Consider the following 25,405-nt stretch of genomic DNA (forward strand, 5'->3'; position numbering starts at 1 on the left):
GGCCAGATCAACGTAATAAAAAAAGCTCTCTACATTCCGGGTCTTTATTAGCATAAACCGGTTCCGGACCAACTACCCGGTTCCGGTTCTTTTACCCGGTTTACCCAAACCCGATAGACCCATACCCGGATAAGGTCATTATTAAAACCCAAAACCCGGACCAGTTTAGCATATTCCGGTTCAACCGGTTCCGGTTCCGGTCCGATTTTCCGATTCTAAATCTCATCCCTATGGTAAACTATATTGTTAGAAAATTCCACATATAAATTTGTTTCTAATGTCCGTAATATTAAAAGGGTAAATTATATGAATGATTACTATGGTTTACGCTAATCTACGTATTTAGTCCCTAACAACTTTTTGTTTAACTCGGACCATCCCTATGTTTTGTTTTTGTTTCGGATTCGGTTCCTAATCGAGTTAAAAAGAGTAATTTGCCTTTTTTTATAGGGTAAATTACACCAATCATCCCTCGTACATATGCTAAAATGCACGTTTAGTCTCTATTTTCAAAAATGAACTCGGACCGTCCCTCGTTTGTTTAAAAGATGCACATTTCATCCCTCATTTTTTTAAGTTTGCACGTAGTGTCCTTTACCAGACAAAAAATGACCATATTGCTCCCATTGTTTTACTTTTAATTTAATTATAATTTATTTTGTACTTCAAAAAAGAAAAAAAAATAATAAGTAATTTCATTCTTTCTTTTTTCTTTATCTGCTCATAAAAACATTCTTTCTTTTTTCTCTATCAGCTCAAGAAAGCATAAGGGACACCACCACTCCCGGACCACCATCGCCCACCACCATCGATCGTTGCTTCCTTTCTCTCAGAAACAAAGTCTACCACCTTCCTTTTCCTTGGGTTTCAGTTCAACTTTGAGAAACACTGTCGGACAACCAAATCCATCAACATCATCATCATCTCTCTCTCTCTCTCTCTCTCTCTCTCTCTCTCTCTCTCTTTCTCCTCATTCTTCTTCGATCTGAGGGTTCATTAAGGTGCTGGTTCGCTGGAGCTTGCAAATCTTGTAGTGGTGGTTCGTTGGACTCGTTAATCTGGAGACGGAGGTGTAGTTCGTCAAAGCTCCCTGATCTAAATAATCCTACGCCGATCGACGAGCACCGTTTCGAAAGCCGCCCGAGTTTCTACACCATCGTCGTCTCCATCGTCATTGCCTTCATCTATGTGACTTTCGATGCGCCTGAAAACGTTTGTCGTCTGAGATCTACAACATCTCAAATCTACACGTCTCAGGTTTGGAACGCCGCCCCCTAGGGTTTCAGGTTTGGTTTGGTTTGGTTAAGTGGCGGTGGTTCATGAGGTGTTAGTGGTGTAAGGTAACATTCTTTCTTTTTTCTCTATCAGCTCAAGAAAGCATAAGGGACACCACCACTCCCGGACCACCATCGCCCACCACCATCGATCGCTGCTTCCTTTCTCTCAGAAACAAAGTCTACCACCTTCCTTTTCCTTGGGTTTCAGTTCAACTTTGAGAAACACTGTCGGACAACCAAATCCATCAACATCATCATCATCTCTCTCTCTCTCTCTCTCTCTCTCTCTCTCTCTCTCTCTCTTTCTTTCTCCTCATTCTTCTTCGATCTGAGGGTTCATTAAGGTGATGGTTCGCTGGAGCTCGCAAATCTTGTAGTGGTGGTTCGTTGGACTCGTTAATCTGGAGACGGAGGTGTAGTTCGTCAAAGCTCCCTGATCTAAATAATCCTACGCCGATCGACGAGCACCGTTTCGAAAGCCGCCCGAGTTTCTACACCATCGTCGTCTCCGTCGTCATTGCCTTCATCTATATGACTTTCGATGCGCCTGAAAACGTTTGTCGTCTGAGATCTACAACATCTCAAATCTACACGTCTCAGGTTTGGAACGCCGCCCCCTAGGGTTTCAGGTTTGGTTTGGTTTGGTTAAGTGGCGGTGGTTCATGAGGTGTTAGTGGTGTAAGGTGGAGGTACCAGATTTTAAATAAGGGATATGTAAGAGCGAAAGAGAGAAAGAGAGAGAGAGAGAGAGAGAGAGAGAGAGAGAGAGAGAGGGTGAGATAGATAAAGAAATAGATGGAAAGAAGTGGTAGTTTCCGATGCTGATGGATGGTAGTCGGAGGTGACTGGTGGCCAAAGGTGGATGGTGTCTGGTGGCCGGAAGTGGCTGTAGTTGTCGATGGTTGATGGCCAAAGGGGTTGGAACCAATTTAAGGGTTGTTTCCTTTTCTAAAAATTATAATCAATAAAAAATAATTGATAAGTTATAAACAAATCAATACATAATTAATAAATAAAAAAATAAATAGAAAATAAATCAAAAATAAATAAGGGCAAAATGGTCTTTTTATGTGCAGAGGGACTAAGCATGCAAGAAAAAACACACATAGGGACAGTTCAAGTTAATTTTTGAAAATAGGGACTAAACGTGTGTTTTGGCACATGCATGAGGGACGACTGGTGTAATTTATCCTTTTTTTGATATCTTCAATTATTTAAAATAATATTGATTGAACATGTTAGAATACATTTGGATCCCATAACTAAAAAACCCACACCACCTACCCCTCGTTATCCCCCCCCCCCTCATTGTGTCCAATAATCAGAAAACCACCTCAGGTCACCACCAATAGTAACCTCTAGGGACCACCACTACTACCTCTTCACCGGAATAACATTATCAGTGTTCAGATCTAGAAAATATGCAAAAATCCATTCAACCCAGTAATCCATTTAAGAGATCAAATCCATTCAAGAAATAAAACACTTAATACACAAACACACACACACACATATGCACAAAACCATAAATATATGTTATATCTTCGCCAAAATATGTATAAGAAACCCCATATGCAACAAAAAAATTGATGCAACAACTTCAGTTTCTTCTAATTTGAAGCCTAATCGAGCTTACTTGGACTCGGTTCCATCTAACAAGAGCATGGCCATGGTTGATTCTTCAGAATTTTCATATAATTTAAACCCTAATCAACCAGGAGCGATTTATAGGATGCAATGACAAGGAGAAGATGAACGAGAAATAAGTGGGGGTTATGTCGGGCGTCAGGTTCCATAACTCTATTATTTCAGAAGGAGGTAGATGTTGAGGTGGGGGGTTTGGTCGGAAACAACTGAGGTTGCAAGGCAGCGACTAAATTTAGGGTTGTTGTGGTCCCCAGACGCCGAATGTGAAATATCGGTGGTTGCTCACATGAAGATGCAGTGGTCAACAAGAACTGATGTAGGGAACGGTGGTGGTGGTGGTGGTGGTGTACGACACCGACGATAGCCAAGGAAGAATACAAATTTAAGAATAGAAGAAGGATAGTTGGAAATGTAAACATACATGGATTGTGGGGTGGGGTCTAGTTGTGGGTGGGGTGGTTTATTTAATTATTTGATATATTTACTAATTAAAATACAATTATAAAAGAAATCAAAAATATTATTAACGGTAAACTAGTCATTTTAACTCGATTAGAGACCAAATCCGAAAGAAAAACAAAATACAGGGACGGTCCGAGTTAAAAAAAATATATTAAAGACCAAACATGTAGATTACCCAAAACCACATGGACCATTCATGTAATTTACCCTTAAAAAAATAAAGTGTTTACAAACCATTCATTAGATTGTACATGGTGGTATATATGATGATGAATCAAAATAATAAGTATTTAAAGCTAAAAGGGTATGGATAATATTATAATATGTTAACTTGTTGGAAGTCATCTAACATAAATTGTAGAACATTTGATTTTAGAGATGTCATTCGTTCAAACTTCAAACATTATAAAACCTTTTGTGTTTAGTATTTAACCTGTATGGATGGACCTATACAATGGTAGTTTGGGCATATCCACTTAATAATATGAGATATGTGAAGTCTTATAATTTTCTTTCTAAAATAATCATTTAGGGAAGATGTGATATTCATACATACATACACACACTCATACATACACACATATACGTATACATACACACATATATATATATATATATATATATATATATATATATAGTAGAAACCATATATGGTCAGACTCTCAAATACTCCTAAAAGGAGGTTCTTCAATGATTTTAGAGACTTCTTAATCCAAAGATATTATAATCTCGCTTTCATACCATGTTAGGATTGATTTGATAATCAATTATGATAAATGAATAACTCGAGATCCAAAAGCTTGATTTCAAATCTATAGAAAAGGTAACTATAATGATAAATTAACCCTATAAATGTGATAAAAAAATAAAAAAATAACTTACCTAATATAAGAAATGATATATGAAAAATAAGTCATTATACTATAGAATAACTCGGGATCCAAAATCTTGATTTCATTTATTGAAGAGGGAACTATAATGATAAATTAACCTTACAAATATGATAAGAAATACAAAGTATACCTTATATAAGAAATGACGTATGACAAACAAGTCATTATACTATAGACATATACAAATAATGATAACATTATTTTATTTACGGATTGTGTTATTTTCTAAGGCTGAAAGTTCTTCTTAATTCGTCCAAAATATATCTCTATCATACAAAAAAAGAACAAAATTTCTTTTTTGAGCGCATATATTAACTAGAAGGGTACTTATACACCTCATGAACATAACTTCCATCTAGCTCCATGTATTAGGCCCTACTTCAAGACCATGTTATATACCGTCAGACCATTACCTTTCTTGTCTATCATATGGTTACTAGACCGTATCTCTCACATGGTTAGCCAATTAATTGGTTCCCCTTGATTTGATCATTATGTAATATCGTATACATACTTTATTATCTTAAAAGACTATCTTCATCGTCTTTAATTCTCCGCTATCCCATCCTTGACACTTCAAAGATACTCTATTTCTTATCGAATAAAGATATGATAAGACATATAATTCTACATGATATTGATTTCTTCCATGATTCATTTATTTCCTAGCATCAAAATTTGAAAACAAGATCTAAACACTTAAGCATTAGCCACACCTTAACAATTACTACTCAATAGCTGATTCAACTACATTAACTATTATTTGAAATGAGGTCCCTATCTTCCCCCATTATCTATGGTGTGACAATAACATTGTTATTCATATTACTACATTAACTATTATTTGAAATGAGGTCCCTATCTTCCCCAATTATCTATGGTGTGACAATAACATTGTTATTCATATTGATTCCAATAATGTTCTCCACAAACACACTAAACACATAACAAATGTGTGCCATTTTTTTCATAAAGATCTGGTTTGCATGTCATATTTCTACCATTGAACAACCAAATAACATCATAACAAAAACTTGTCTTTTTAACTTGTTAACTTAATTTAGCTCGTTTGTCCTCTAACTCAAGTTTAAGTGGGTACATGTGTGTGGGATAGTGGATTTATTTCCATTTGTTAATAATATAAAGACTCATTTGTCATTTTCTCTTTCTTATATTAGGTATTTTTTTATGTTTTCTCATTCTTAGGTACATTCCATAATTATAGTTTTCTGTCTTGAGAGATTAATCAACCGTTCAAAATTTATTGATTCTTTACTTTTATTTATTAAATTAATATGAAAAAAAATATATTTCTACGGAAAATTTTGAAATTAGCCCCTATAGTTTTTTTTTGAAAAAAATAAATAGAAAGGTACCTGCAAAAGAGACGGTCACAAGCTGAACACAAAAAGAAAGAAGAAAGGAAAGGCAACAACATCAAAAAGAAGTAAAGAAAGAAAAAAAAAGGAAACATGCGAGTTGTGAGGAACTCCACAACCTTTGGCGGTCGGATCCCACAAAAGTTTTGAAGAAAAAAAATGATATGTAAAATGGGAGAGAGAAGCTATATATAGAAAGCAAAAGAAGAAAATAGAGAAATAATACAGGCGAGACGATAAAAAGATGACCATTACCTATATATGTTGTGATGTCGCACACCCCACATAGGTTTGGTATGACATACATTGATTTATCATATATATATATATATATATATATATATATATATATATATATATATATATATATATATATTCCAATGGTTTGTTTGAATTAATTTGATTAAAACATGTGTCTACAGAAAAAGATGAAAAATCATTATGGAATTCACGACCGATATATATTAGCATGGTTGTCAAAATCGCGATCCTGAGCGTAGGATCGTACGATCCTAGTTATGAAAAACGATTCGGATCGTAAACGGATCGTATTTGGGGTATGATCGCAGGTAGGATCGTAAGATCGTAGGATCAAGATCCGATCCGATCCTACCTTCCTTTGATTTTTTTTTTTTTTTTTGCAAATGAATTTTGTGTTGTGACTTATGACTAATATTTTGAAGTTTTTATAACTTTTGAACGAAACATTGAATGTTTAAAATATTTTTCATGATTAAAAATTATAAATTAAAATTATATTTTATTTTGTGGGATCTTAGGATCCCGATCCCGATTTTACTATCCGGATCTTGCAAACCCAAAAACGATCCTACGTAGGATCCCGATCTTGACAAACTTGTGTATTAGAAATATTGGATGTTGGTTTTAAATTGATTTCGAACATATAAAACATAGATTTTGAAATGCAGAAAAAAAAACTAAAAAAATAATACAAAACAAATTTTGTATGTAGCATGAAAACTCATATAAAATATAAAAATCATCCAAAAATGAAAACATAATATCGATAACCACTCATGCTAACAATATAAGATGTTCACAAATCATAAAAGACGAATTCAAAAATATAGCTAGGTTTGTAATTGATGAATTAAAAAAAAAAACAATAATTTTTGTCATTTCGACACACATGAACATTTAGAGTGGCGTTTGGTTCTAGAAAATTGTTTTCATTTTCTAAGAAAATGTTTTCAGAAAATAGAGTTGAGTTTTCATTTTTAATTTTCAATGAAAATTTTAGAAAACACGTTTGGTTAAAACCGGGGGAGTTTTCATTTTTCATCTTATAAATTTGGAAAACTGTAAAAATCACTTTTCTAATTTACATACAATTTGGAAAACTGAAAATTTTCATTTTCTTGGAAAATTTTAGAAAACTAAACGAACCAAACGCGTTTTCAAAATTTCCGTTTTTCTTGGAAAATTTTCCACAACCAAACGCACCCTTAGCAACTCTTTGAACAGAAAATACATGTTTTAGAGTCTAAAAGATGAAATATAGAAGATCCTAAGGTTGCGTTTAGTTACGGAAAAACAGTTTTTATTTTCCGTTTTTCGTTTTCCAATTTCCGTTTTCAGTTTTCATTGGAAAAGTTAGAAAACGCGTTTAGTTAAAACTTATTCATTTTTCATTTTCAGTTTTAGAAAATTAGAAAACGCGTTTAGATATGTATATTTTATCGGTTTTCATTTTTAGAAAACGGTAGCGGTGGTAGGGTGGGGGTGGGGGCAGTAGCGGGGGCAGTGGTGGTGTCGATGATGGTGACGGTGGTGGCAGCGGCGGCGGTGGTGATTGCGGCGATGGTGGTGATGCTGGTGATGAGGTAGTGGTGGTGGTGATGGTGATGGTAGGTCGGTGATTATGATAGTGGTGTTGGGTGGGTGGGTGTGTGTGGATGTGTGTGTGTGTGTGTTTATAAAGGGTGGGTGTGGGTGTGTGTTTGTGTATGTGTTTATGGGATGGGGGTGGGTGTGGGTGTGGATGTGTGTGTGTTTAAGGGGGTGGGTGTGGGTGTGTGTGTGTTTATGGGGGTGGGGGTAGGTGTGGGTGTGGGTGTGGGTGTGGATGTGGATGTGTGGGTGTGGATGTGGATGTGTGTGTGTGTTTATGGGGGTGGGTGTGGGTGTGTGTGTGTGTGTTTGTGTGGATGTGTGTGTGTGTTTATGGGTCTGTGTATGTTTATGGGTGTGGGTGTGGGTGTGTGTGTTTGTGGGGGTGTAGGTGTGAGTGGGGGTTGGGGGGGGGGGGGGGGGGGTGGGTGTGTGTGTGGGGCTTGGGGTGGGTGGGTGGGTGGGTGGGTGTGTTTGTGGGAGTGGACTTTGGAGTGGGTGGGTGTGGGTAGGTAGGGGTGTGGTGGGTTGGGGGTGTTAAGGTGGGGGTAGATAGAGGTGGGGGTGAGTGTGTGTTTATATTTTAGAAAAATTTTGGAATTAGAATAATATGAAAAACAATAATTATTGGTTTTCCAAAAAATTTCAATTTCTTTGTAATTTTAGAAAACGAAAAATTTTCATTTTCCGTGAAAAATTTAGAATAATAGACAAACTAAACGCGTTTTCAAAATTCTCATTTTTCTTGGAAATTTTTTTCGGAAAACGGCCTATTTTTCCGCAACTAAACGCACCCTAAGTGTTCGAGTCGACGATGTCATATTGGAGAGGACACGCCTGCAATGGCCTATGCATGAGCTTGGAGATAAAGGAGGAGTAAGGAGGTGATAGAGGTCTCATACCATTGATGAGAAAGAGTGTTTGTCTAAAGATAATCAACTGGAAAACCAAAATGGACAAACTCAACAGATACCAAATTGTAGATTGTGAATAAGATTTTTTTTTTATTTTTATTTGAGACACATGTTTTGAAGTTGGGTACAATTATTAAAACAATGAAAATCATAATGACCAATATAACTATCACAAAATACTTATTGTTACTGTCCTTTTTTAATGTATGAAATCAAGCTTTCAGCTCACATGCGATTCTTTTCATCACAATAGATTATAAAATCAATCCTAACAAAAAGATATTTCACAAGGATATTTTTTAAATTGCTCATATAGATATTTTTAAAGAAAACAAAAGAGAAAAGGGCATGAAAATAGGGTAGAACAAAAAAGAAAAGAAGAAGGTAAATAGAACAACAAAAAAAGAAAAAGAAAAAAGAGAGGAAAGGAAAAGAGAGGGAGAAAAACTTGTGAGGAGCCCTAATGTTACTGTTAAGATCGTGCAAAAGGTTTTTAAAGATATTGAAAATCATTTTCTACATTCTCATTCATGTGAATAATGTTAGTGAGTATCATGTGAATAATGTAATTGTGCATTATATTGTATACTTGTTATTGATGTGGATTATAATACAATTATGATAATATCTATCTAAAATGTGTTTCTCTAATACAATGTTGTCCCCATTCCATTATCATGTCAATTGTTTTGATATGCTTACGTAGTTATATTAAATTTCTGATTATTTGATAAATTTAAATGGTTTGTTTAAACAATTAGATTATTAGATCGTGTTAATGTGATTAGCAGGTGTTTGGTATGTGGGCAACAAATAATGATATAATGAATGTGTTGCTTAATTTTTTAAGTTATTATAGTTAGTAATTTTTTTTCAAGTTTTTTTAGCTTAATATTAAAGAGTCTATTATTTAGGTTTCTTTCTGGATTAAATATTAAATCAATAAAACACTTTTATTTTTCATTTGTTTTGATTTTATATTTTTAGCAGGTTTATTAATCATTTTTCAGTTTAAAATCTTTTTCCCAAAAAATCTTGAAAGCTTTTACAAAAAAATTATTGAATTTTTATTTTTTTAATAAAAACCTTCAACTTCTTTTTCCAAAAAAAAATGTCAAACGCAAGAGTTTTCTCGGGAAAAAAAGCAAAAACTAAGGGTTTTTTCGTTAAAAAAAGTTGACGGTCCGGAATAATTTGTTTAAAACCGCAAGATTAACCGTAAATCTATTAAAAGAGTCAAATCGTAAAAAAAATAAAATAAAAAATACAAAATTTTATCTAGGTTTAATCTAAAATACAAAATACTTTATGATATTAACCATTTTTTTTTATTAACATTAACTTTTACATACATATGAAAATTTCGTAGATCCATCATTATACATGGTGTTTCAAGTTAAACTTGATTTTTAGAGCATATAAAAACATCATTTGGAACTTAACAATGAAATTTATGAAACATAAATGGTGAGATACAGATTTTGCTAAAAACGTGAGGGGGGTTTAAAGCAAATAAACTAAAAAAGGGAAAGTTTTCGCTTTCCAAGGGGGGCCAGGGTCATTACAAAACCCAGGTAAAGAGATTCGATTAGATTAGATAAGGATTGTGACAGTCTAAAAAGGGTGAGAGCGAAATTAGGGTTACAAACACATAAGATTACATTACTACATGAATAGAATAGAATAATAATGGAATTACAGTGTATGCGTGTGTATATGTATATTTTAAATGTAGTTGAGTAGTGAAAATGAAAGCATTGCCGCGAAATTCGGGAAAGCGAGAAGAAAAAAGTGTGGTTTTTCCTCAAGAAAAAGAAGAAACAGCAGCAGATGATTCAAGTTGATATGGAGATGCGAGCCCTAAACGGAACCTTCTCCGTAGTCTATCTCTTCCTCCTTTTTATCCTCGTCCTCTGTGTTCTATAAATTCTTCTTATACTCTCGTTAATCATCTGATTTGATACTTTACTTTTGGAGGAAATTGAAGTTTTGTGTTACTTTTTGTCGTTTCAAACATGGGGGTTTGTTCCTTTTTGTTCAGACCCTCGTCGATCGAATTAACCATGGGATTCATGTGGCATATGATCTGAATTGTATCCCTTTTTGGTGGTTAAACCCTGGATCTCGTTTGTTTGATGCTCCAATTGATTTTGGGAACTTCTCTTCTCGATGATTCTGGTATTGGTTAGCTAGGGTTACTTTTTGTGGGGCTTTACATACGGATATTGAAGCAAGGAAGAAAAAAAAAACACTTTCTATTTGTTGTTGTTGTGGTCTTAAATCTTCCAGGGGTTCTCTATGTGTGATTATAGTAACAAGATCTGTGTACATACATTCCTAATTTGAGATTTTTTCGTGATTTCAAGGAGACCTTTTTGTTCCTTTCTTGAATCTTTCCATTTTCAAAAGAAAAAAACCATCTTAATTAACTTCATAGGCTTGTTAAACAGCCTCAAAACTTCCAAAAAAAACCCAAGTTGTTTTTTTAGTTTTTGGGTTTTAAACTTTTCTGTTTCTTAGTTTCGTAGGATAGGAGGAGAATTGGGAATTGGGGTGTGAGGTTTTGATGGGAGTTGCTGATAACACACTACTAGATTTGATTGAAAAGGTTAGATCTTGGATTTATTGGGGAACAAGTGACCTAACTTCTATCTCCGGCGAAGTCAAAATGGCCGACGGTGGTCAAACCATGTGTTGCCAATGCGAAATCAGAGTTTCCGAGTCTTGCCTCGGTTACCACTGTCAGAAATGTAGCCGGTTGTTTTGTGAGAGGTGTGTGCAGGGCTATGGCTATGGCTCTTTTGTTGTTGTTGAATCCAAAAGTGGCACGCAAGCTGGGCTTCACCTCCGATCTTGCAGATTTTGTGGGAATCTTGATGTTAAACAAAAAATTGGGGGAAAATTTAGTCATAAGATACATCCTTCTGATTCACCTCGTCAAAGCCCAGAACCACCTTCACCAAATTGTATCAGGTATGTTACGATATCTGTAATTTATATCTATTAAGATTTGACAAAATCTTTTATCTAAAATTTTGCTTTTTTATAGGAGTGATGAAGATGAAACAGGGGATTCTTCAAAGAACGTGTTCAGCCCGTATAGTCTTGATACTTCAGATGTAGATTCGAGTAGTGTCAATACAAGCCATGAATTTTACAATTTCAGTCCCTCTAGGGTTCACTTTACATCCAATAGACTTAGGAGGCATTCTGTACAGCAAGAAGATCAGGGAACTGAGGATCCTGCTAATGATGATCTGTCAGTATTTGATGACACGTCACACAACAAGCCATTAGATCTTGAAAACAATGGTCTTATTTGGTTTCCTCTACCACCAGATGATGAAGAAATCAGTTTCTTTTCATACGATGATGACGATGATGAAATCGGACCCACAGGTGCCGTTTTTTCATCTAGTGATACACTTCAAAATGGCCCAAATTCGGAGCACAAGAAGCCATTGGAGACTGTAGTTCAAGGGCATTTCAGGGCGCTTGTTTCACAGCTGTTACAATCAGAGTTCATGGAAGCAGATGAATGGCTTGACATAATAACATCATTAGCATGGCAAGCAGCAAACTTTGTGAAACCAGACACCAGTAGAGGTGGCAGTATGGATCCTGGTGATTATGTAAAAATTAAATGTATAGCATCCGGAAGTCCTCACGAAAGGTAAAACAAAACCCTATTTCTCTTTTTGTAATGATGTTTAAAATGGGAAAGACTCATATTGTTGTTTTCTTGATGCAGTTTATTTGTTAAGGGAGTAGTTTGTACAAAAAACATAAAGCACAAACGGATGACATCACAGTACAAGAATCCAAGGTTGCTTATTTTAGGGGGAGCACTCGAGTATCAAAGGTCTCATAATCAGCTTGCTTCTATTGAAACCCTACTGCAACAAGAAATTGATCACTTGAAGATGATTGTTTCAAGAATAGAGGCACGTAGACCAAATGTGTTATTGGTGGAAAAAAGTGTATCTTCGTATGCACAAGAGTATCTTTTAGCCAAGGAGATTTCACTGGTTTCAAATGTTAAAAGACCTTTATTGGAACGAATAGCCAGGTGTACTGGTGCTCCTATAACCCCATCTACAGATAAGATCTCCACCACACGATTAGGTCAATGTGAGCTTTTTAGATTGGAAAAATTCTCTGAGGATCATGAAGCAGATAATCAGTTCTCCAAGAAGCCATCCAAGACCTTGATGTTCTTTGATGGTTGTCCCAGGCGGTTGGGTTGCACAGTAAGAATCCCAATCCCTTTTTCCATTTACCATATAATATATATATCCAATTTGATTTTAATTTCATGTTTTAATCAACTTTTTATTTTTGTAGATCTTGCTAAAAGGCTCGTGTCGTGAAGATTTAAAGAAAGTCAAACATGTTATTCAGTATGCTGTCTTTGCTGCTTATCATTTGTCACTGGAAACTTCTTTCTTGGCCGATGAGGGTGCTAGTTTACCTAAAAAGACAGTAAGGTCAAATCTTGAAATTACGGATTCGCCCAGATCTGAGGGAGTTGATGTGGCTGTTGAGTGTCAAAGTCAAGCCTCATGTCAGATGAAGGATGGAAGTGTGATTACACAGTGTGATGATCCGTTAGACTGTTCTTTAACAGTTAGTGTGGAAGAAAATGAAGTGGAAAAGGGTGAAAGTCTTGAAGTAATTGATGCCTCAAATGAATACTATTCAGCAACTGACAACAATCAAAGCATATTAGTATCGTTTTCTAGCCGATGCGTGTTAAATGGTAACATATGTGAACGATCAAGACTCTTGCGTATAAAATTCTATGGCTGCTTCGATAAACCACTTGGGAGGTACCTCCAAGATGATCTTTTTGATCAGGTAAAACTTAATTCTATATAAATTTGTCATCTTTCTTGCATAATTTCATAAAAAGATTGAATCTTTACCTTTCTTTTGATTTGGGTTTTTTTCTAATTTCATAAAAAGATTGAATCTTTAATTTTTTTTTATTTGGGTTTTTACTAGTTTCATAAAAAGGTTAAATCTTTACCTTTCTTTTGATTTGGGTTTTTTGTTCAGACATCAAATTGTAGATCATGCAACGAAACAGCAGAAGCCCATGTGGTATGCTACACTCACCAACAGGGGAATCTAACAATTAATGTTAGACGACTTCCGTCCCTGAAGCTACCAGGTGAAAAGGATGGAAAGATATGGATGTGGCACAGGTGTCTGAGGTGTGCCCATGTGGACGGGGTCCCACCTGCAACTCATAGAGTGATCATGTCTGATGCTGCATGGGGTCTCTCTTTTGGAAAGTTTTTGGAACTTAGTTTTTCAAATCATGCAACTGCTAATCGTGTTGCGGGATGTGGTCATTCTCTTCAACGAGATTGCCTACGTTTCTATGGGTATTTCCGTAATTCTAACACAACATTTTTGTATCTGCACAATTTATAATTATTTTAACTTTTATTATTTTCCCTACAACAGCTTGGGGAGTATGGTGGTGTTTTTCCGCTACTCTCCAATTGATATTCTTTCTGTACGGTTGCCACCATCTGTACTACAGTTTACTGGTCATGTTCAACAAGATTGGTTAAAGAAAGAAGTATCAGAGGTGCTTATAAAGATCTGAATCTTACAATTTATTGAATATTTGAAATTATTCTCTTATATTCTGATTTGTTTTTTTTTTTCTGGGTGTTAGCTTTTGAGCAAGGCGAAAGCTTTGTATAATGAGATATCTGAAGTATTACATCGGGCCGAAGGAAATGAGGCTTCAGATTCAAGTGAGTTGAGTAAACATGTGGAGGAGTTGAAAGATTTGCTAATTAAAGAAAGAGATGTTTACATGGTAAGTATCTTGAAACCTTGAATCTTGAAGTAAAAATGTATGATTTGTATCGGTTTTTGGGACTCATTTGTGTTTGTTTTATAAATTAGGATCTGCTTCAACCTTCTGGTGATGAGAGTGTGGCTGAAATAGACGTTTTTGAGCTTAACCGATTGAGACATTCTCTCACGATTGGTCTACATGTTTGGGATCGAAGGCTCTCCTCTCTAAAGGGTTCTAATTCCAAAGATGCTGTTGAGGTCAAACACAGGAGAAGTTATTCAACTTTTGCAGGAAGTGTTGACCGAATCAATGACTCAGAGTACAATCAAATCGAATCCAATGAAGAAACCGATGACTCGGAATCCTTTCTGTCTGACAAAATCGATTCTGCATGGACAGGACCCTTGAGAGCTTCATTTGATGTTTCACCAATCGATGGACATGAACATGAAAGAAGAAACAAACCTGCAAATCCACATTTCAGAAGGCTAATTTCATCTCCTGCTAGGGTTTACTCCTTCGATTCTGCAATGTCCCTTCAAGAACAAATCCAAAAAGAACTTCCACCCTCTCTGTCTTTTCAAGATGCCAAACATTATAAAGACCCAATCCGCAACATACACAGGAGTTACTCTCAAGTTTTCCCCAATGAAGATCAAAAGTTGGAGTTTCTATGGAGGAACAAACCGATGTTCATTTCACCACCATCTTTTCTCCCAGAAGGTGCCCATTTAATGCTTCCTTATGGCACCCAAAACTCAGTGATTACAGTATATGACAACGAGCCCACAAGCATCATATCATACGCCCTTGCTTCAAAGGAATACGAAGAATGGTTCATAGATAAACCGTATCTCAATAGAAATCATTCTGTTTCCGTTTCCAAGCTTTCAGGCTGGCAATCCTTCGGATCTGTTGATCTTGACTACATCCAATACTCAAACTACAAATCAGAAGACCTTTCAACAGGAATCGGATCGTTGTTTTCCGATTCCAAAAGCTCCCATCATTTAACGATTCCGTTCGAGGACGAAAAGGTGAAATTCTCAGTGACTTGTTACTTTGCGAAACAATTCGATTCCTTAAGGAAAAAATGTTGCCCTAGCGAACTCGATTACATGCGTTCTTTAAGCCGATGCAAGAGGTGGAGCGCACAAGGCGGGAAAAGCAACGTGTATTTCGCAAAATCATTAGACGAACGGTTTATCATAAAACAAGTGACGAAAACCGAACTGGAATCGTTCGAGGAATTCGCTCCACAATACTTCAAATACTTGACGGATTCCTTAAACTCCGGGAGCCCTATTTGTCTTGCTAAAATCGTGGGGATTTATCAGGTGACTGTAAAGCATTTGAGAAGTGGGAATGGGAAGGAAGTGAAGATGCATGTAATGGTGATGGAGAATTTGTTCTTTAAGAAACGTATTTCTAGGGTTTATGATCTGAAAGGGTCAGCGAGGTCTCGTTATAATTCGGAAACCGGAGCAAACAAAACACTTCTCGATATGAATTTGTTGGAGGCATTACGAACGAACCCCATTTTTCTCGGAAGCAAAGCTAAACGGAACCTGGAAAGAGCGGTTTGGAACGACACGTCATTCTTAGCGGTATGTATATGAATTTTCACTTTACTACCCTCGAAAATGATTTAAATTTTAAAATTTTATTTATCTATTTTTTATTTTATTTTGTGCAGTCAATTGACGTGATGGATTATTCGTTGCTGGTTGGAGTTGATGAAGAGAGTAAAGAATTGGTTTTGGGGATAATTGATTTCATGCGACAATACACGTGGGACAAACAGCTTGAAACGTGGGTAAAGGCGTCGGGAATTCTGGGTGGGCCCAAAAACGCTTCACCAACCATAATTTCTCCAAAACAATACAAGAGAAGGTTCCGGAAGGCAATGACGAGTTATTTTCTCACAGTACCTGATCAATGGTCATCGTAATTGTGAAGAAGATTATGAAGGATTGGTTAATTTGGGGTTGTTCTTGATGTATTTTTGGGGTGAAATTCACCCTTTGATATGTTCTTTTGTATAAAAATTTGGGCAGGGGTTCTTGATTTTTTTACGAAAGAACTTGTACATGTGAGGCTTCTGCTTGGAAATTATATTCCACGTGAATTATTGGTGTATTAGATGTGCCCTTTATTAAATGAAAATTCTGGTTACTTTATCTTATTCTTATGGTTCACTTAAATGCACAAGTACAAGTCCTCAATGCACAACAGCTGTTCGGATTTTGGTTTCTTTAGCGTATGGGTCACACAAATGGTCCTTTTTTTTTTCAGATCTCTTTTGAATGTTAATGCAAAAGTTACAAGTCTGAATGACAGCACATGAAACGAGGCTTCTGCCTGAAAAAGATAGTATGCATGCCCGTTTGTGTGGTTAAGTATTAATGCACAAGGTACAAGTCATTAATAAGAGCACGTGGAAACAGGCCTTTTTATGAGTGTACACTTTTTTTTATATATGTACCTTTTGCTTGTATAATTAGTATTGTGTGATATACAAGTTATTATTACATGAAAGCATTAAAATGATTGTACCCGCTTGGTTGTACTGTTATTATTTATATAATATAAAAGTTATTATTGCACAATATCACATGATAAAAAGCTTTTCTGCCTTGAAATTTCCTTCACATGAAAGGCAGGCTCCACTCAAATGTCAATGGTCCTGATTAAATGGTGCTTAAATGATGAACCACTTTTTAAGTTTAGCTTCATTCGGTCAACGAGAGAGAAAGAGCAATTTCGAAACCACTCGAAGCTTTTGACAACACTTTTAGTAATGAACCACTTTCTTTACTGTGTGCCAAAAGAAGTTGTATGACGTGCTTTGTGTTCTAATTTGGGTTAAATACAATAACATATTTCAATTTATTTGTTTATTATAGCATCCTATTTGTTTTTTTACGATCAATTTTGAAAAAAAAAAATACTCGATTATAGCAATAATATCCAAAAGAACAAGACAAGTTTCCATTGAAATAATTAAGTACATTTTTCAAGATACTATGCCCTAATAACAAAAAAAAATCAAAGTATAATATTATATTGGATAGATTTTTCAAAGTGCATACATGTCTTAATAAGAAAAGCTGAAAATACAATGTTGTAACAAAAAGAAATAAAAGTATGACACCTTATAAACAAATAAACTTTTACAACTGTTGAGAGAAATTTGATAAATTTTATAACCCTCAACTAATTCTAATCAATACTAATAGTACCCAGTAAAAAAATATACATTCCCCCCCCCCCCCCCCCCCCCCCCCCCCCCAAAACCTAGTACAAAACCTGTATTTTTTTTTTAACAGAAAGGACAATGAAGTAGTTACTTTCCAAAAGAAAATGAGTATGGAGTTGATAATCAAGCAAATACTGTAGAAGTTGAAGCTACACAAGCATTAGAAGGAATTAAGGAATTTGTGTTAATGTTCTTGATTTTGTCCCTTCTGAGTGAATTCGGGTCAACTCCAGCCTTATGAGCTGCAACTACTCCTATAGCTTCCCAATAGTTTGACACCTTCACCTTCAAAAACAAATATAGATTACATTTATATGACATAGTCAATGCATTATTTTGACTTAAAGAAACCTATATCATGTGTAAAGATCATTGTCTTGTTTCAACATACCACATCAATTCCAAATTTATCAGGAGTGTCATTCAGCACAGTTTCATTCTCTTGCACACAAATAATCAGAGGCTGCAGCAGCATAATCATCCATATTACATACAGAATTCAGAAGAGTAACAAAAATAAAATGAAATTGTCATAAAAAAAAAAAAATTTGACCTTGTTTTTTTTATTTGCAAATGCAAGAACACCATCTCCTCCACATGCATCTGCTGGAAGAATGACACTATCAACATCACTTCCCACTATACAACTACAACCATTTCTTTGAGACTCATACTCATTAGTCAAGTACTGTGGTGCATTAGATAAGCCAGCAAGCACACATGGCAAGAATGTATATCCCAACTGTTTCCAAAATCATATCAAAACCCTTTTAGATGTATGTATGATTATATGAATGTGTATATATATACAAGTATCAACTCACTTCTTCAGCAGCAGATTTTGGACATAAGGACTTGGTGAGTGGAGGAGGTAATAGGGCAGGAGCATGTGCACAAGGGATCTTGAAATTCTTCACAACCAGATGGCTTATAATGGCTTCCACTCCTGCTAGTAGATCGATTCCCTGCTTATAAAACATAATTTAGATACAAATATTTAATTTAGGCATGTTCATGTGAAACAATTGTATGTTAATATCTTAATAATAATATTACCTTTCCTTGCCTATAATCATCCACATCTTCAATGTCATCATCTGGAAAACGAGCCACAACAGCAACAGCATTTATAGATCGATCACACAATGTTTCTACTGCTCTTAATAAGGAATCAGGATGTTTTATCCTCCCTGTTGCCTGTCCGTTCTTCAGATTGATCCACTTTTCCACCTGCAAGTTCTTAAACTTAAGATATATCCATAGAAACTTGATTCGTATTCAACTAAAAAGTGAAAATTTCTCACCTCTAGAGGTGTGTCAGTGACAATGTACTCAAGAACTGGTAAACCAAGTGATGCTCTTGTTGCATCTGCCACTTGAAGATGACGAATGCGTAGCTGTTCCTCAATTCCTGCATCAAGAACCAATCCCACCTGATTACACGAACAAAATCATGACAATGTAACCATATATTATGTAATGGTGTGTGTATTAACTCCATGGATGAAATAAATCGATAGTTTTGTAGGAAACCTTGTTCTGGTGAACAGGCTGTAGTGTCCATAAGCCTTCTGCAAATCTATCTAGGGCATAACCTTCTACGTACATGACATTTGGCATTGGCCAGTAGAGCATTGCTGCATTAAGAACCTGTGAATGTTCAATTGTTACAGAAAATCTAGGGTTTGGAGGGAAGGGATAACTTAAATTCTAGCTGCTGTGAACAGAATCATCACACCACAACATTATCACAATTTAAAAAGGAAACACAGAGATGCAGACAACATACGTTGGGATGAGAAATGACACAGTCGGCTACTGAAGCAAGGGTTCGAGCAACAGGTAAAGCATCACCGGCGTAACCTCCAATCGAAGCACCAACTCCTGTTGGCACAATCAAAACGCTAGTGTATAGTCTCTTCCACTGCAACAAAACACAATATCTGAATATCTATCACAAACGCAAACGAAAATTCACACACATACTACGACCTCATATAAGAGGAAAGAGTGAGTATCCGGCGAAAGCTTCGACATACCTTGTTCGACAAATAAGAATTCGAACACGAGACTCGATATCGTCTGTGTTTTAAAATGTTACGTTCGTCGAAACGGATGGGGAGTTTCCCGCCAGCGGTGTTGAAGAACAGAGGAGTGTGGTTCTGAAGTAACATTATCGCCGGCCTGAGAAGATTCCGACGAGCCAGAGGATAGCGCAGGACTAAATTTAGGATTAGGGTAAGTTACACTTTGAATGCTCGTACTTTAACTTGAGAACATTTCAATCCTTCATAATCTCATATCTATCTTTCCTACCCTGGTATTACACACCACATTTGCACATTATCTTTGTTATGATGCGAATATTTCACTTTATTAAACTATATTTAACATCAAAGTTCAAACATGTGGTTTTCTCTATGAATTTGTTTCCTAGTAACTAATATTATGCAACACTATATCAATATTTTGGCATCTCATTCAACGTGATTTATCAAACACTTCAATTAGTGTTGCATAATATTAGTTACTAGGAAACAAATTCATAGAAAACCACATGTTTGAACTTTGATGTTAAATATAGTTTAATAATCTAATAAATTTAGAAAAATTCCAACCTAGTTATATAAAATCAACTTTATCACGTTCTTATATCTAAACACGCTCAACACAATCAGAGAAAGAAAGAGTTAACCCACATGTAATAAATTTTTTTTTACCAAACAAACAAAATCCCCTAAAGAGCAACAAATAAAATCACAATCAGTAGTCAATGTGAGGTTCTTTCAAGATCCACGTGAATTCCCTCTTGGAAGGATCCACGTGAATTCCCTCTTCGCTAACCACGTGACCCAAGAATTTGACTCTTCGAATCCAAAATTCGCATTTAGAGAACATTTCAATCCTTCATAATCTCATAATCTCATATCTATCTTTCCAGTCAAAGGCCACGCCCTTCTGGGTCAATGTTGTAAGCGGTTTCGAAATCCGAGAGCAGTTGTGAATGAACCTGCGATAGTAGCCAACGAGGCCTAGAAATTGACGAATTTATGTAGGCGTCTTCGGAGCTGACCAGTTCTCAATGGCCTTTATCTTGGAAGGATCCACGTGAATTCCCTCTTCGCTAACCACGTGACCCAAGAATTTGACTCTTCGAATCCAAAATTCGCATTTAGAGAACATTTCAATCCTTCATAATCTCAAAATTCGCAGGACTAAATTTAGGATTAGGGTAAGTTACACTTTGAATGCTCGTACTTTAACTTGAGAACATTTCAATCCTTCATAATCTCATATCTATCTTTCCTACCCTGGTATTACACACCACATTTGCACATTATCTTTGTTATGATGCGAATATTTCACTTTATTAAACTATATTTAACATCAAAGTTCAAACATGTGGTTTTCTCTATGAATTTGTTTCCTAGTAACTAATATTATGCAACACTATATCAATATTTTGGCATCTCATTCAACGTGATTTATCAAACACTTCAATTAGTGTTGCATAATATTAGTTACTAGGAAACAAATTCATAGAAAACCACATGTTTGAACTTTGATGTTAAATATAGTTTAATAATCTAATAAATTTAGAAAAATTCCAACCTAGTTATATAAAATCAACTTTATCACGTTCTTATATCTAAACACGCTCAACACAATCAGAGAAAGAAAGAGTTAACCCACATGTAATAAAATTTTTTTTACCAAACAAACAAAATCCCCTAAAGAGCAACAAATAAAATCACAATCAGTAGTCAATGTGAGGTTCTTTCAAGATCCACCATAGACTGTTAACATCTAAAAGACTAAACTTCATGTCAAATTAGACACAAGAACCACTTGTTTTTCACAAGAGTAAACTTGGCAACAAAAGATCCACCAACAACATCCACAAGACCACAACTACATTAAATCAAACTTCTTTCACACAAATACTTTCTAAAAGGTCTAATCTTTTTTCCCACTTTTGCCCCTCACATGACTGAACAACTGCTTGTATTCTCATCACTCAACATGTTGACACCACCACCACCACCATTGGTATTAGTGTAGTAGTAGCCATGAGGGGACTCACTGTAAGTGTAAGGGGCAGGATTGTAATTATAGTAGTAATAACCGGTGGTTGGTGGCATCATAGGTGACCTCTGATACATTGCTTGCCTGTTTTGCATGTTCATCATCATTGATGCAGCAGCAGCAGAGGAGTTGTACTCTTGCTGCTGCTGGTTGTACCCTAGCCCAAGCCCAGGCCCAGGCCCATTCATGTTAAAGTTCATCATCTGTTGACCACCGGTAGCCATTGCAAATCCACCGTTCTCAGGCGTTTCAAACCCTCCACCACCACCAACAAGATTGTTCATTATGGAGCTCAACTCATTTACCTTTTTGCCCTCATTCAAATTCTCGAAATTGCCTTTTTGCCCTCCCACATTGACCTGAACTTTCTTGCCACTTCCATTGTTGGGTTGAGTTTTAGCTTTGGAATTCCTCGCATTATTGGCAGAATTTGCAGTTGATTCTTGCTGTTTTTGTTGTTGTTTCTGATTCTGCCTCAAAACCCCCAATTGATTTGTTTTCCCTTTCAGAAACCTCAAATCCTCGTCATCTTCAAATGGATCATCATCTTCTCCGGAGGTCAAAGGCTGAAGCTTTGACTGTTTTTTCAAGGATTCAAGGCTTTTGGTGAAATCGTCTTTCTGGGTTTTGTTTTTCTTGTCATCTTTCATGTTAGAGCCCTTCTGATTTTGCTGATTTTGATTTTGACTTTGACTTTGACTTTGGTTGTTGTTTGACCAAATTTCGGCATGTTTACCAGCTTTCACAAGCTTCTTTATCAAAGTTGCTGAATCTACACTTCCTGAAATAGTCACCTTCTGCTGCTCTGCATCTATGCTCACTTGATACACACCTGCAACATTTACAGCCAATATTATACTGATTTGTACCTCGTGCATCAGAATTTGTACAAAAAAAGCCATATCTGAAAATCTCAAATCCAAAAAACTGCATTCATAACTTGTACATCATGCAATAGAGATTTACGTTCCTATGAATTTAGGAGCTCTGGTTCTGAGAAAAAAAAAAGTATAAGCAAATGTTACAAGATTTCTGTAAATTTCAATCTTTATCAGAATCCCACCACGTAAAACATTAGAACAATGTAATTCCTTTTCCCATAGCTGAAATACCCAAACTCTAAGCAAATGTGCAATAATCAATTGTACATTTTGTACTGAAAGTTGTGTATTTCTCTCGATTTACAGATTTAAGCTCTGAAGAAGGGTTTTGCCATAGATTATATCACTAGAGCACCACATTTTGCATAAATTTTGAAACTTCACGAAAACCCATATCAAAATTTGCTAATTTATCACTAAAAACACAAATCTCAAGACTCAAGTGGAAGAGAGAGGAGCCACCTTCAATTCTCTGAAGGATTTTCTTCACTTTGTGCTTGCAACCCTCACAATGCAAGTTCACTCTCAGAATGCATGTCTGTTGAAACCAAAACAAAAATCAAAAATCAAAATATAGAAGGCATAAAGAACAAGAACATGAAGAAGTAAAAAACAAATTATAAAAGAAAAAAGAAAATGAGGTGGGCCTGAATCTTGAGGAGCTTGAAGTCTTCATCTTTAGTCATCTCTTGAGTGAAGCTTTGGATACTGCAGACTAGCAGAAAGAAGGATACAAGAAGGCTAATGTAATGTAGCAGCAGCAGTCACTGAAAAGAGGGGTAAAAGTGGTAATTAAGAAAAAGTAAAATATGTACCTTTTTTTTCAATACAAATAAATACACATCACATAAACCTTAAGCTTTCTTGGAATATGAGAAAAGAGAAATTAATTTGTTAATTGCCAAAAGAGACCCTTTCTGTGTTTCTTGAGTTATGAACTACTCAGAAGTACTTTAAAAGAATCAAAAGAAATAAGGCACTTGTGGTTTATTTAGTTAACTACGTTTTCCAAAGCATTAATTCTTTAACTTGTGGGAAACATTTTGATTTATTTAATATTTTGGTACTCAAAAATTGGTAAGTTTCGAGACATGACAAGGGTTTATGTCCAAAATAAAGTTATATATTTGTTCCCATTTCGAATCGAGCTTCGACCATATTTGAAAATTAGGGTTAATAGATTAATAATTAAGTGAATATAAAGCCTAAAATCAGTGGTTTAACATGATGTTATACTTCAAAAACATCATAATTTGTCTACAGAACCAAAAAGTTATGTCATGTGACACTAGAAAGTAGCCAGGCCTACCTATATATTCCCAAAAGAATGCACACATATGCTCTGATGAAGTAATGCCTATGTACTTTTAGTTAATTTTCGAAAAAGAAATCAATTGATAATTCTTATAAAAGTGTAAAATATCATTAGAATATTAGATTATATCAAGTGTTGACTAAAAAGATTTTAAGTTATAACCATTAAGATGATATAATATAAGTCAAACAATTGGCATGGTAGATAACTCCATATTGGTTTCTACTAAAAAACACGTCCCTTTTGCTTTTTGTTTTTGAATGTTGGAATGGTTAGATCTCATAACGTTTGCAACTTTATGAATCTTCAAGTCAAGGTGACCTAGTAGTGTCTTGGATATGGTCTTTAATCAAGTTTTGATGCCATGCATAGAGATTAGGTTATAAATCCTCATTTTGACCCAATATGGGTTCAAGACATACATTTGACATTTATATCTAAAAAGCACCAACATTTGGGATGGTTTTGGTGTTAGAATCACTTATGGAAAGGATGGATTTCGGAATTTAAGGATTAAGTGCTTCTTGGTTAAGCCCTTGCATTTTTAAGCTTTAGGGATTGGGTGTTGGACCTTTTTGGATAGTCCCAATGGATAAAGTCGGAAACTTTATCCTTATGGATCACATTTCGGACTAGATCTGAGCTTTGGAGCTCTTGGAATCAAGGAAAACGACTTAACGTATTAAGTTGTTGGATCTTCGGCAAACACGGCGTGTTTCTAAGTCAACATGGCGTGTTGATCGGGATTTTCCCGACTGTTTGGGTACAGACGGAACACGGCGTGTTTCGAAGTCAACACGGCGTGTTGGGTCAACATGGACTGTTGACCTTGATCGTTGACTTTGACCAAGTTGGACTTTGAGGGTATTTTGGGATTTTGATGGAATTGGTCACTTGGTGTAAACAGGTATCGGTTTGAGAGCTGAGATTCGGAGTCGGTCCTCATCAGTTATGTTTAGTCTGCGAGGTGAGTTTTCCTCACTGTACTTGTGGGTCGAAGGCACCAATTCCGGTCCATTGGATTTGATATAATGTTATGTATGTTATTGTACTGTAGTGATCTGTTAGACCGGTAACCTACTGCTTTGTGCGTAAGCCAACAGGCCGGGGTATTCCAACCCGATGGTTGATTGGACCCATAGTATGTTGACATTCCAACCTGATGGTTGATATTTGTTATTTTAAAAAGTTCTTTTCTTTCAAAAACATTCTTGCCTTCAAGGCATTCTTTCAAAACATTCTTTCCAAAAGCATTTATCACTTTCACTTCAAAACGTTTCATATATCAAAACATTAGTATTTCATTATTATAAAAATCATTTTGCCATGTACCCCAAAGTGGGGAAAATGCCAACATATACTCACCTCAATCGCACATAGGTTAGTTAGTGCTCTTCTAGTTCCTTTCCCTAGAGCAATCCTCTTCAAACACTACCTACACCATATACATACATAAGTCATTAAAATGACCAAAATACCCCTCCTAGCTTCCATTACTAAATTTTATTATTTCAAATCATTCCTCGTGCAAAAATATGAATGTGGGTGAAAACCGTGCGTAAATCTGAGTCCGTATGCAAAAATTATGAATAAAATACTAAAATTCAAAATTTTTGGTCGAGC

The 25,405-nt window shown here is 35.7% G+C and overlaps 3 protein-coding genes across 3 annotated transcripts; 1 reads left to right on the plus strand and 2 right to left on the minus strand.

Moving 5' to 3' along the window:
• Window positions 1–10,036: 10,036 nt before the first annotated feature.
• On the plus strand, window positions 10,037–16,426 carry LOC145103812 (putative 1-phosphatidylinositol-3-phosphate 5-kinase FAB1C). Its single transcript, XM_079041068.1, has 9 exons — window positions 10,037–11,396; window positions 11,473–12,096; window positions 12,175–12,673; window positions 12,768–13,280; window positions 13,482–13,813; window positions 13,896–14,022; window positions 14,113–14,259; window positions 14,349–15,848; window positions 15,938–16,426. Exons 1-9 carry the CDS (start codon window positions 10,990–10,992, stop codon window positions 16,190–16,192), a joined length of 4,404 nt encoding a protein of 1,467 aa, XP_078897194.1. The 5' UTR covers window positions 10,037–10,989; the 3' UTR covers window positions 16,193–16,426.
• Window positions 16,427–17,531: 1,105 nt separating this feature from the next.
• Window positions 17,532–19,765, minus strand: LOC145109654 (uncharacterized). Its single transcript, XM_079046850.1, has 9 exons — window positions 19,540–19,765; window positions 19,290–19,424; window positions 19,034–19,150; window positions 18,805–18,933; window positions 18,557–18,730; window positions 18,325–18,465; window positions 18,054–18,242; window positions 17,892–17,963; window positions 17,532–17,785 (listed from the first exon to the last, which is right to left on the minus strand). Exons 1-9 carry the CDS (start codon window positions 19,672–19,674, stop codon window positions 17,624–17,626), a joined length of 1,254 nt encoding a protein of 417 aa, XP_078902976.1. The 5' UTR covers window positions 19,675–19,765; the 3' UTR covers window positions 17,532–17,623.
• Window positions 19,766–21,168: 1,403 nt separating this feature from the next.
• On the minus strand, window positions 21,169–23,247 carry LOC145103813 (uncharacterized). Its single transcript, XM_079041069.1, has 3 exons — window positions 23,115–23,247; window positions 22,930–23,005; window positions 21,169–22,418 (listed from the first exon to the last, which is right to left on the minus strand). The coding sequence occupies exons 1-3, from the start codon at window positions 23,151–23,153 to the stop codon at window positions 21,484–21,486; spliced, it is 1,050 nt and encodes a 349-aa protein (XP_078897195.1). The 5' UTR covers window positions 23,154–23,247; the 3' UTR covers window positions 21,169–21,483.
• Window positions 23,248–25,405: the final 2,158 nt, after the last annotated feature.

This window comes from Lactuca virosa, chromosome 4 (genome assembly GCF_052849685.1).
Source record: "Lactuca virosa cultivar CGN04683 chromosome 4, Lactuca_virosa_CGN04683_v6, whole genome shotgun sequence".
Taxonomy (NCBI): domain Eukaryota; kingdom Viridiplantae; phylum Streptophyta; class Magnoliopsida; order Asterales; family Asteraceae; genus Lactuca; species Lactuca virosa.

Coding starts and splice junctions, on each gene's coding strand:
- LOC145103812 (XM_079041068.1), top strand. CDS start 10,990: ATGGGAGTTGCTGATAACACACTACTAGATTTGATTGAAAAGGTTAGA. Junction 12,097..12,174: donor TCCGGAAGTCCTCACGAAAG/GTAAAACAAAAC, acceptor TTCTTGATGCAG/TTTATTTGTTAAGGGAGTAG. Junction 12,674..12,767: donor CCAGGCGGTTGGGTTGCACA/GTAAGAATCCCA, acceptor TTATTTTTGTAG/ATCTTGCTAAAAGGCTCGTG.
- LOC145109654 (XM_079046850.1), bottom strand. CDS start 19,674: ATGTTACTTCAGAACCACACTCCTCTGTTCTTCAACACCGCTGGCGGG. Junction 19,425..19,539: donor ATTCTTATTTGTCGAACAAG/GTATGTCGAAGC, acceptor GTTTTGTTGCAG/TGGAAGAGACTATACACTAG. Junction 18,243..18,324: donor CAAAATCTGCTGCTGAAGAA/GTGAGTTGATAC, acceptor TTTTGGAAACAG/TTGGGATATACATTCTTGCC.
- LOC145103813 (XM_079041069.1), bottom strand. CDS start 23,153: ATGACTAAAGATGAAGACTTCAAGCTCCTCAAGATTCAG. Junction 23,006..23,114: donor TCAAGCTCCTCAAGATTCAG/GCCCACCTCATT, acceptor TGGTTTCAACAG/ACATGCATTCTGAGAGTGAA. Junction 22,419..22,929: donor AATCCTTCAGAGAATTGAAG/GTGGCTCCTCTC, acceptor TAAATGTTGCAG/GTGTGTATCAAGTGAGCATA.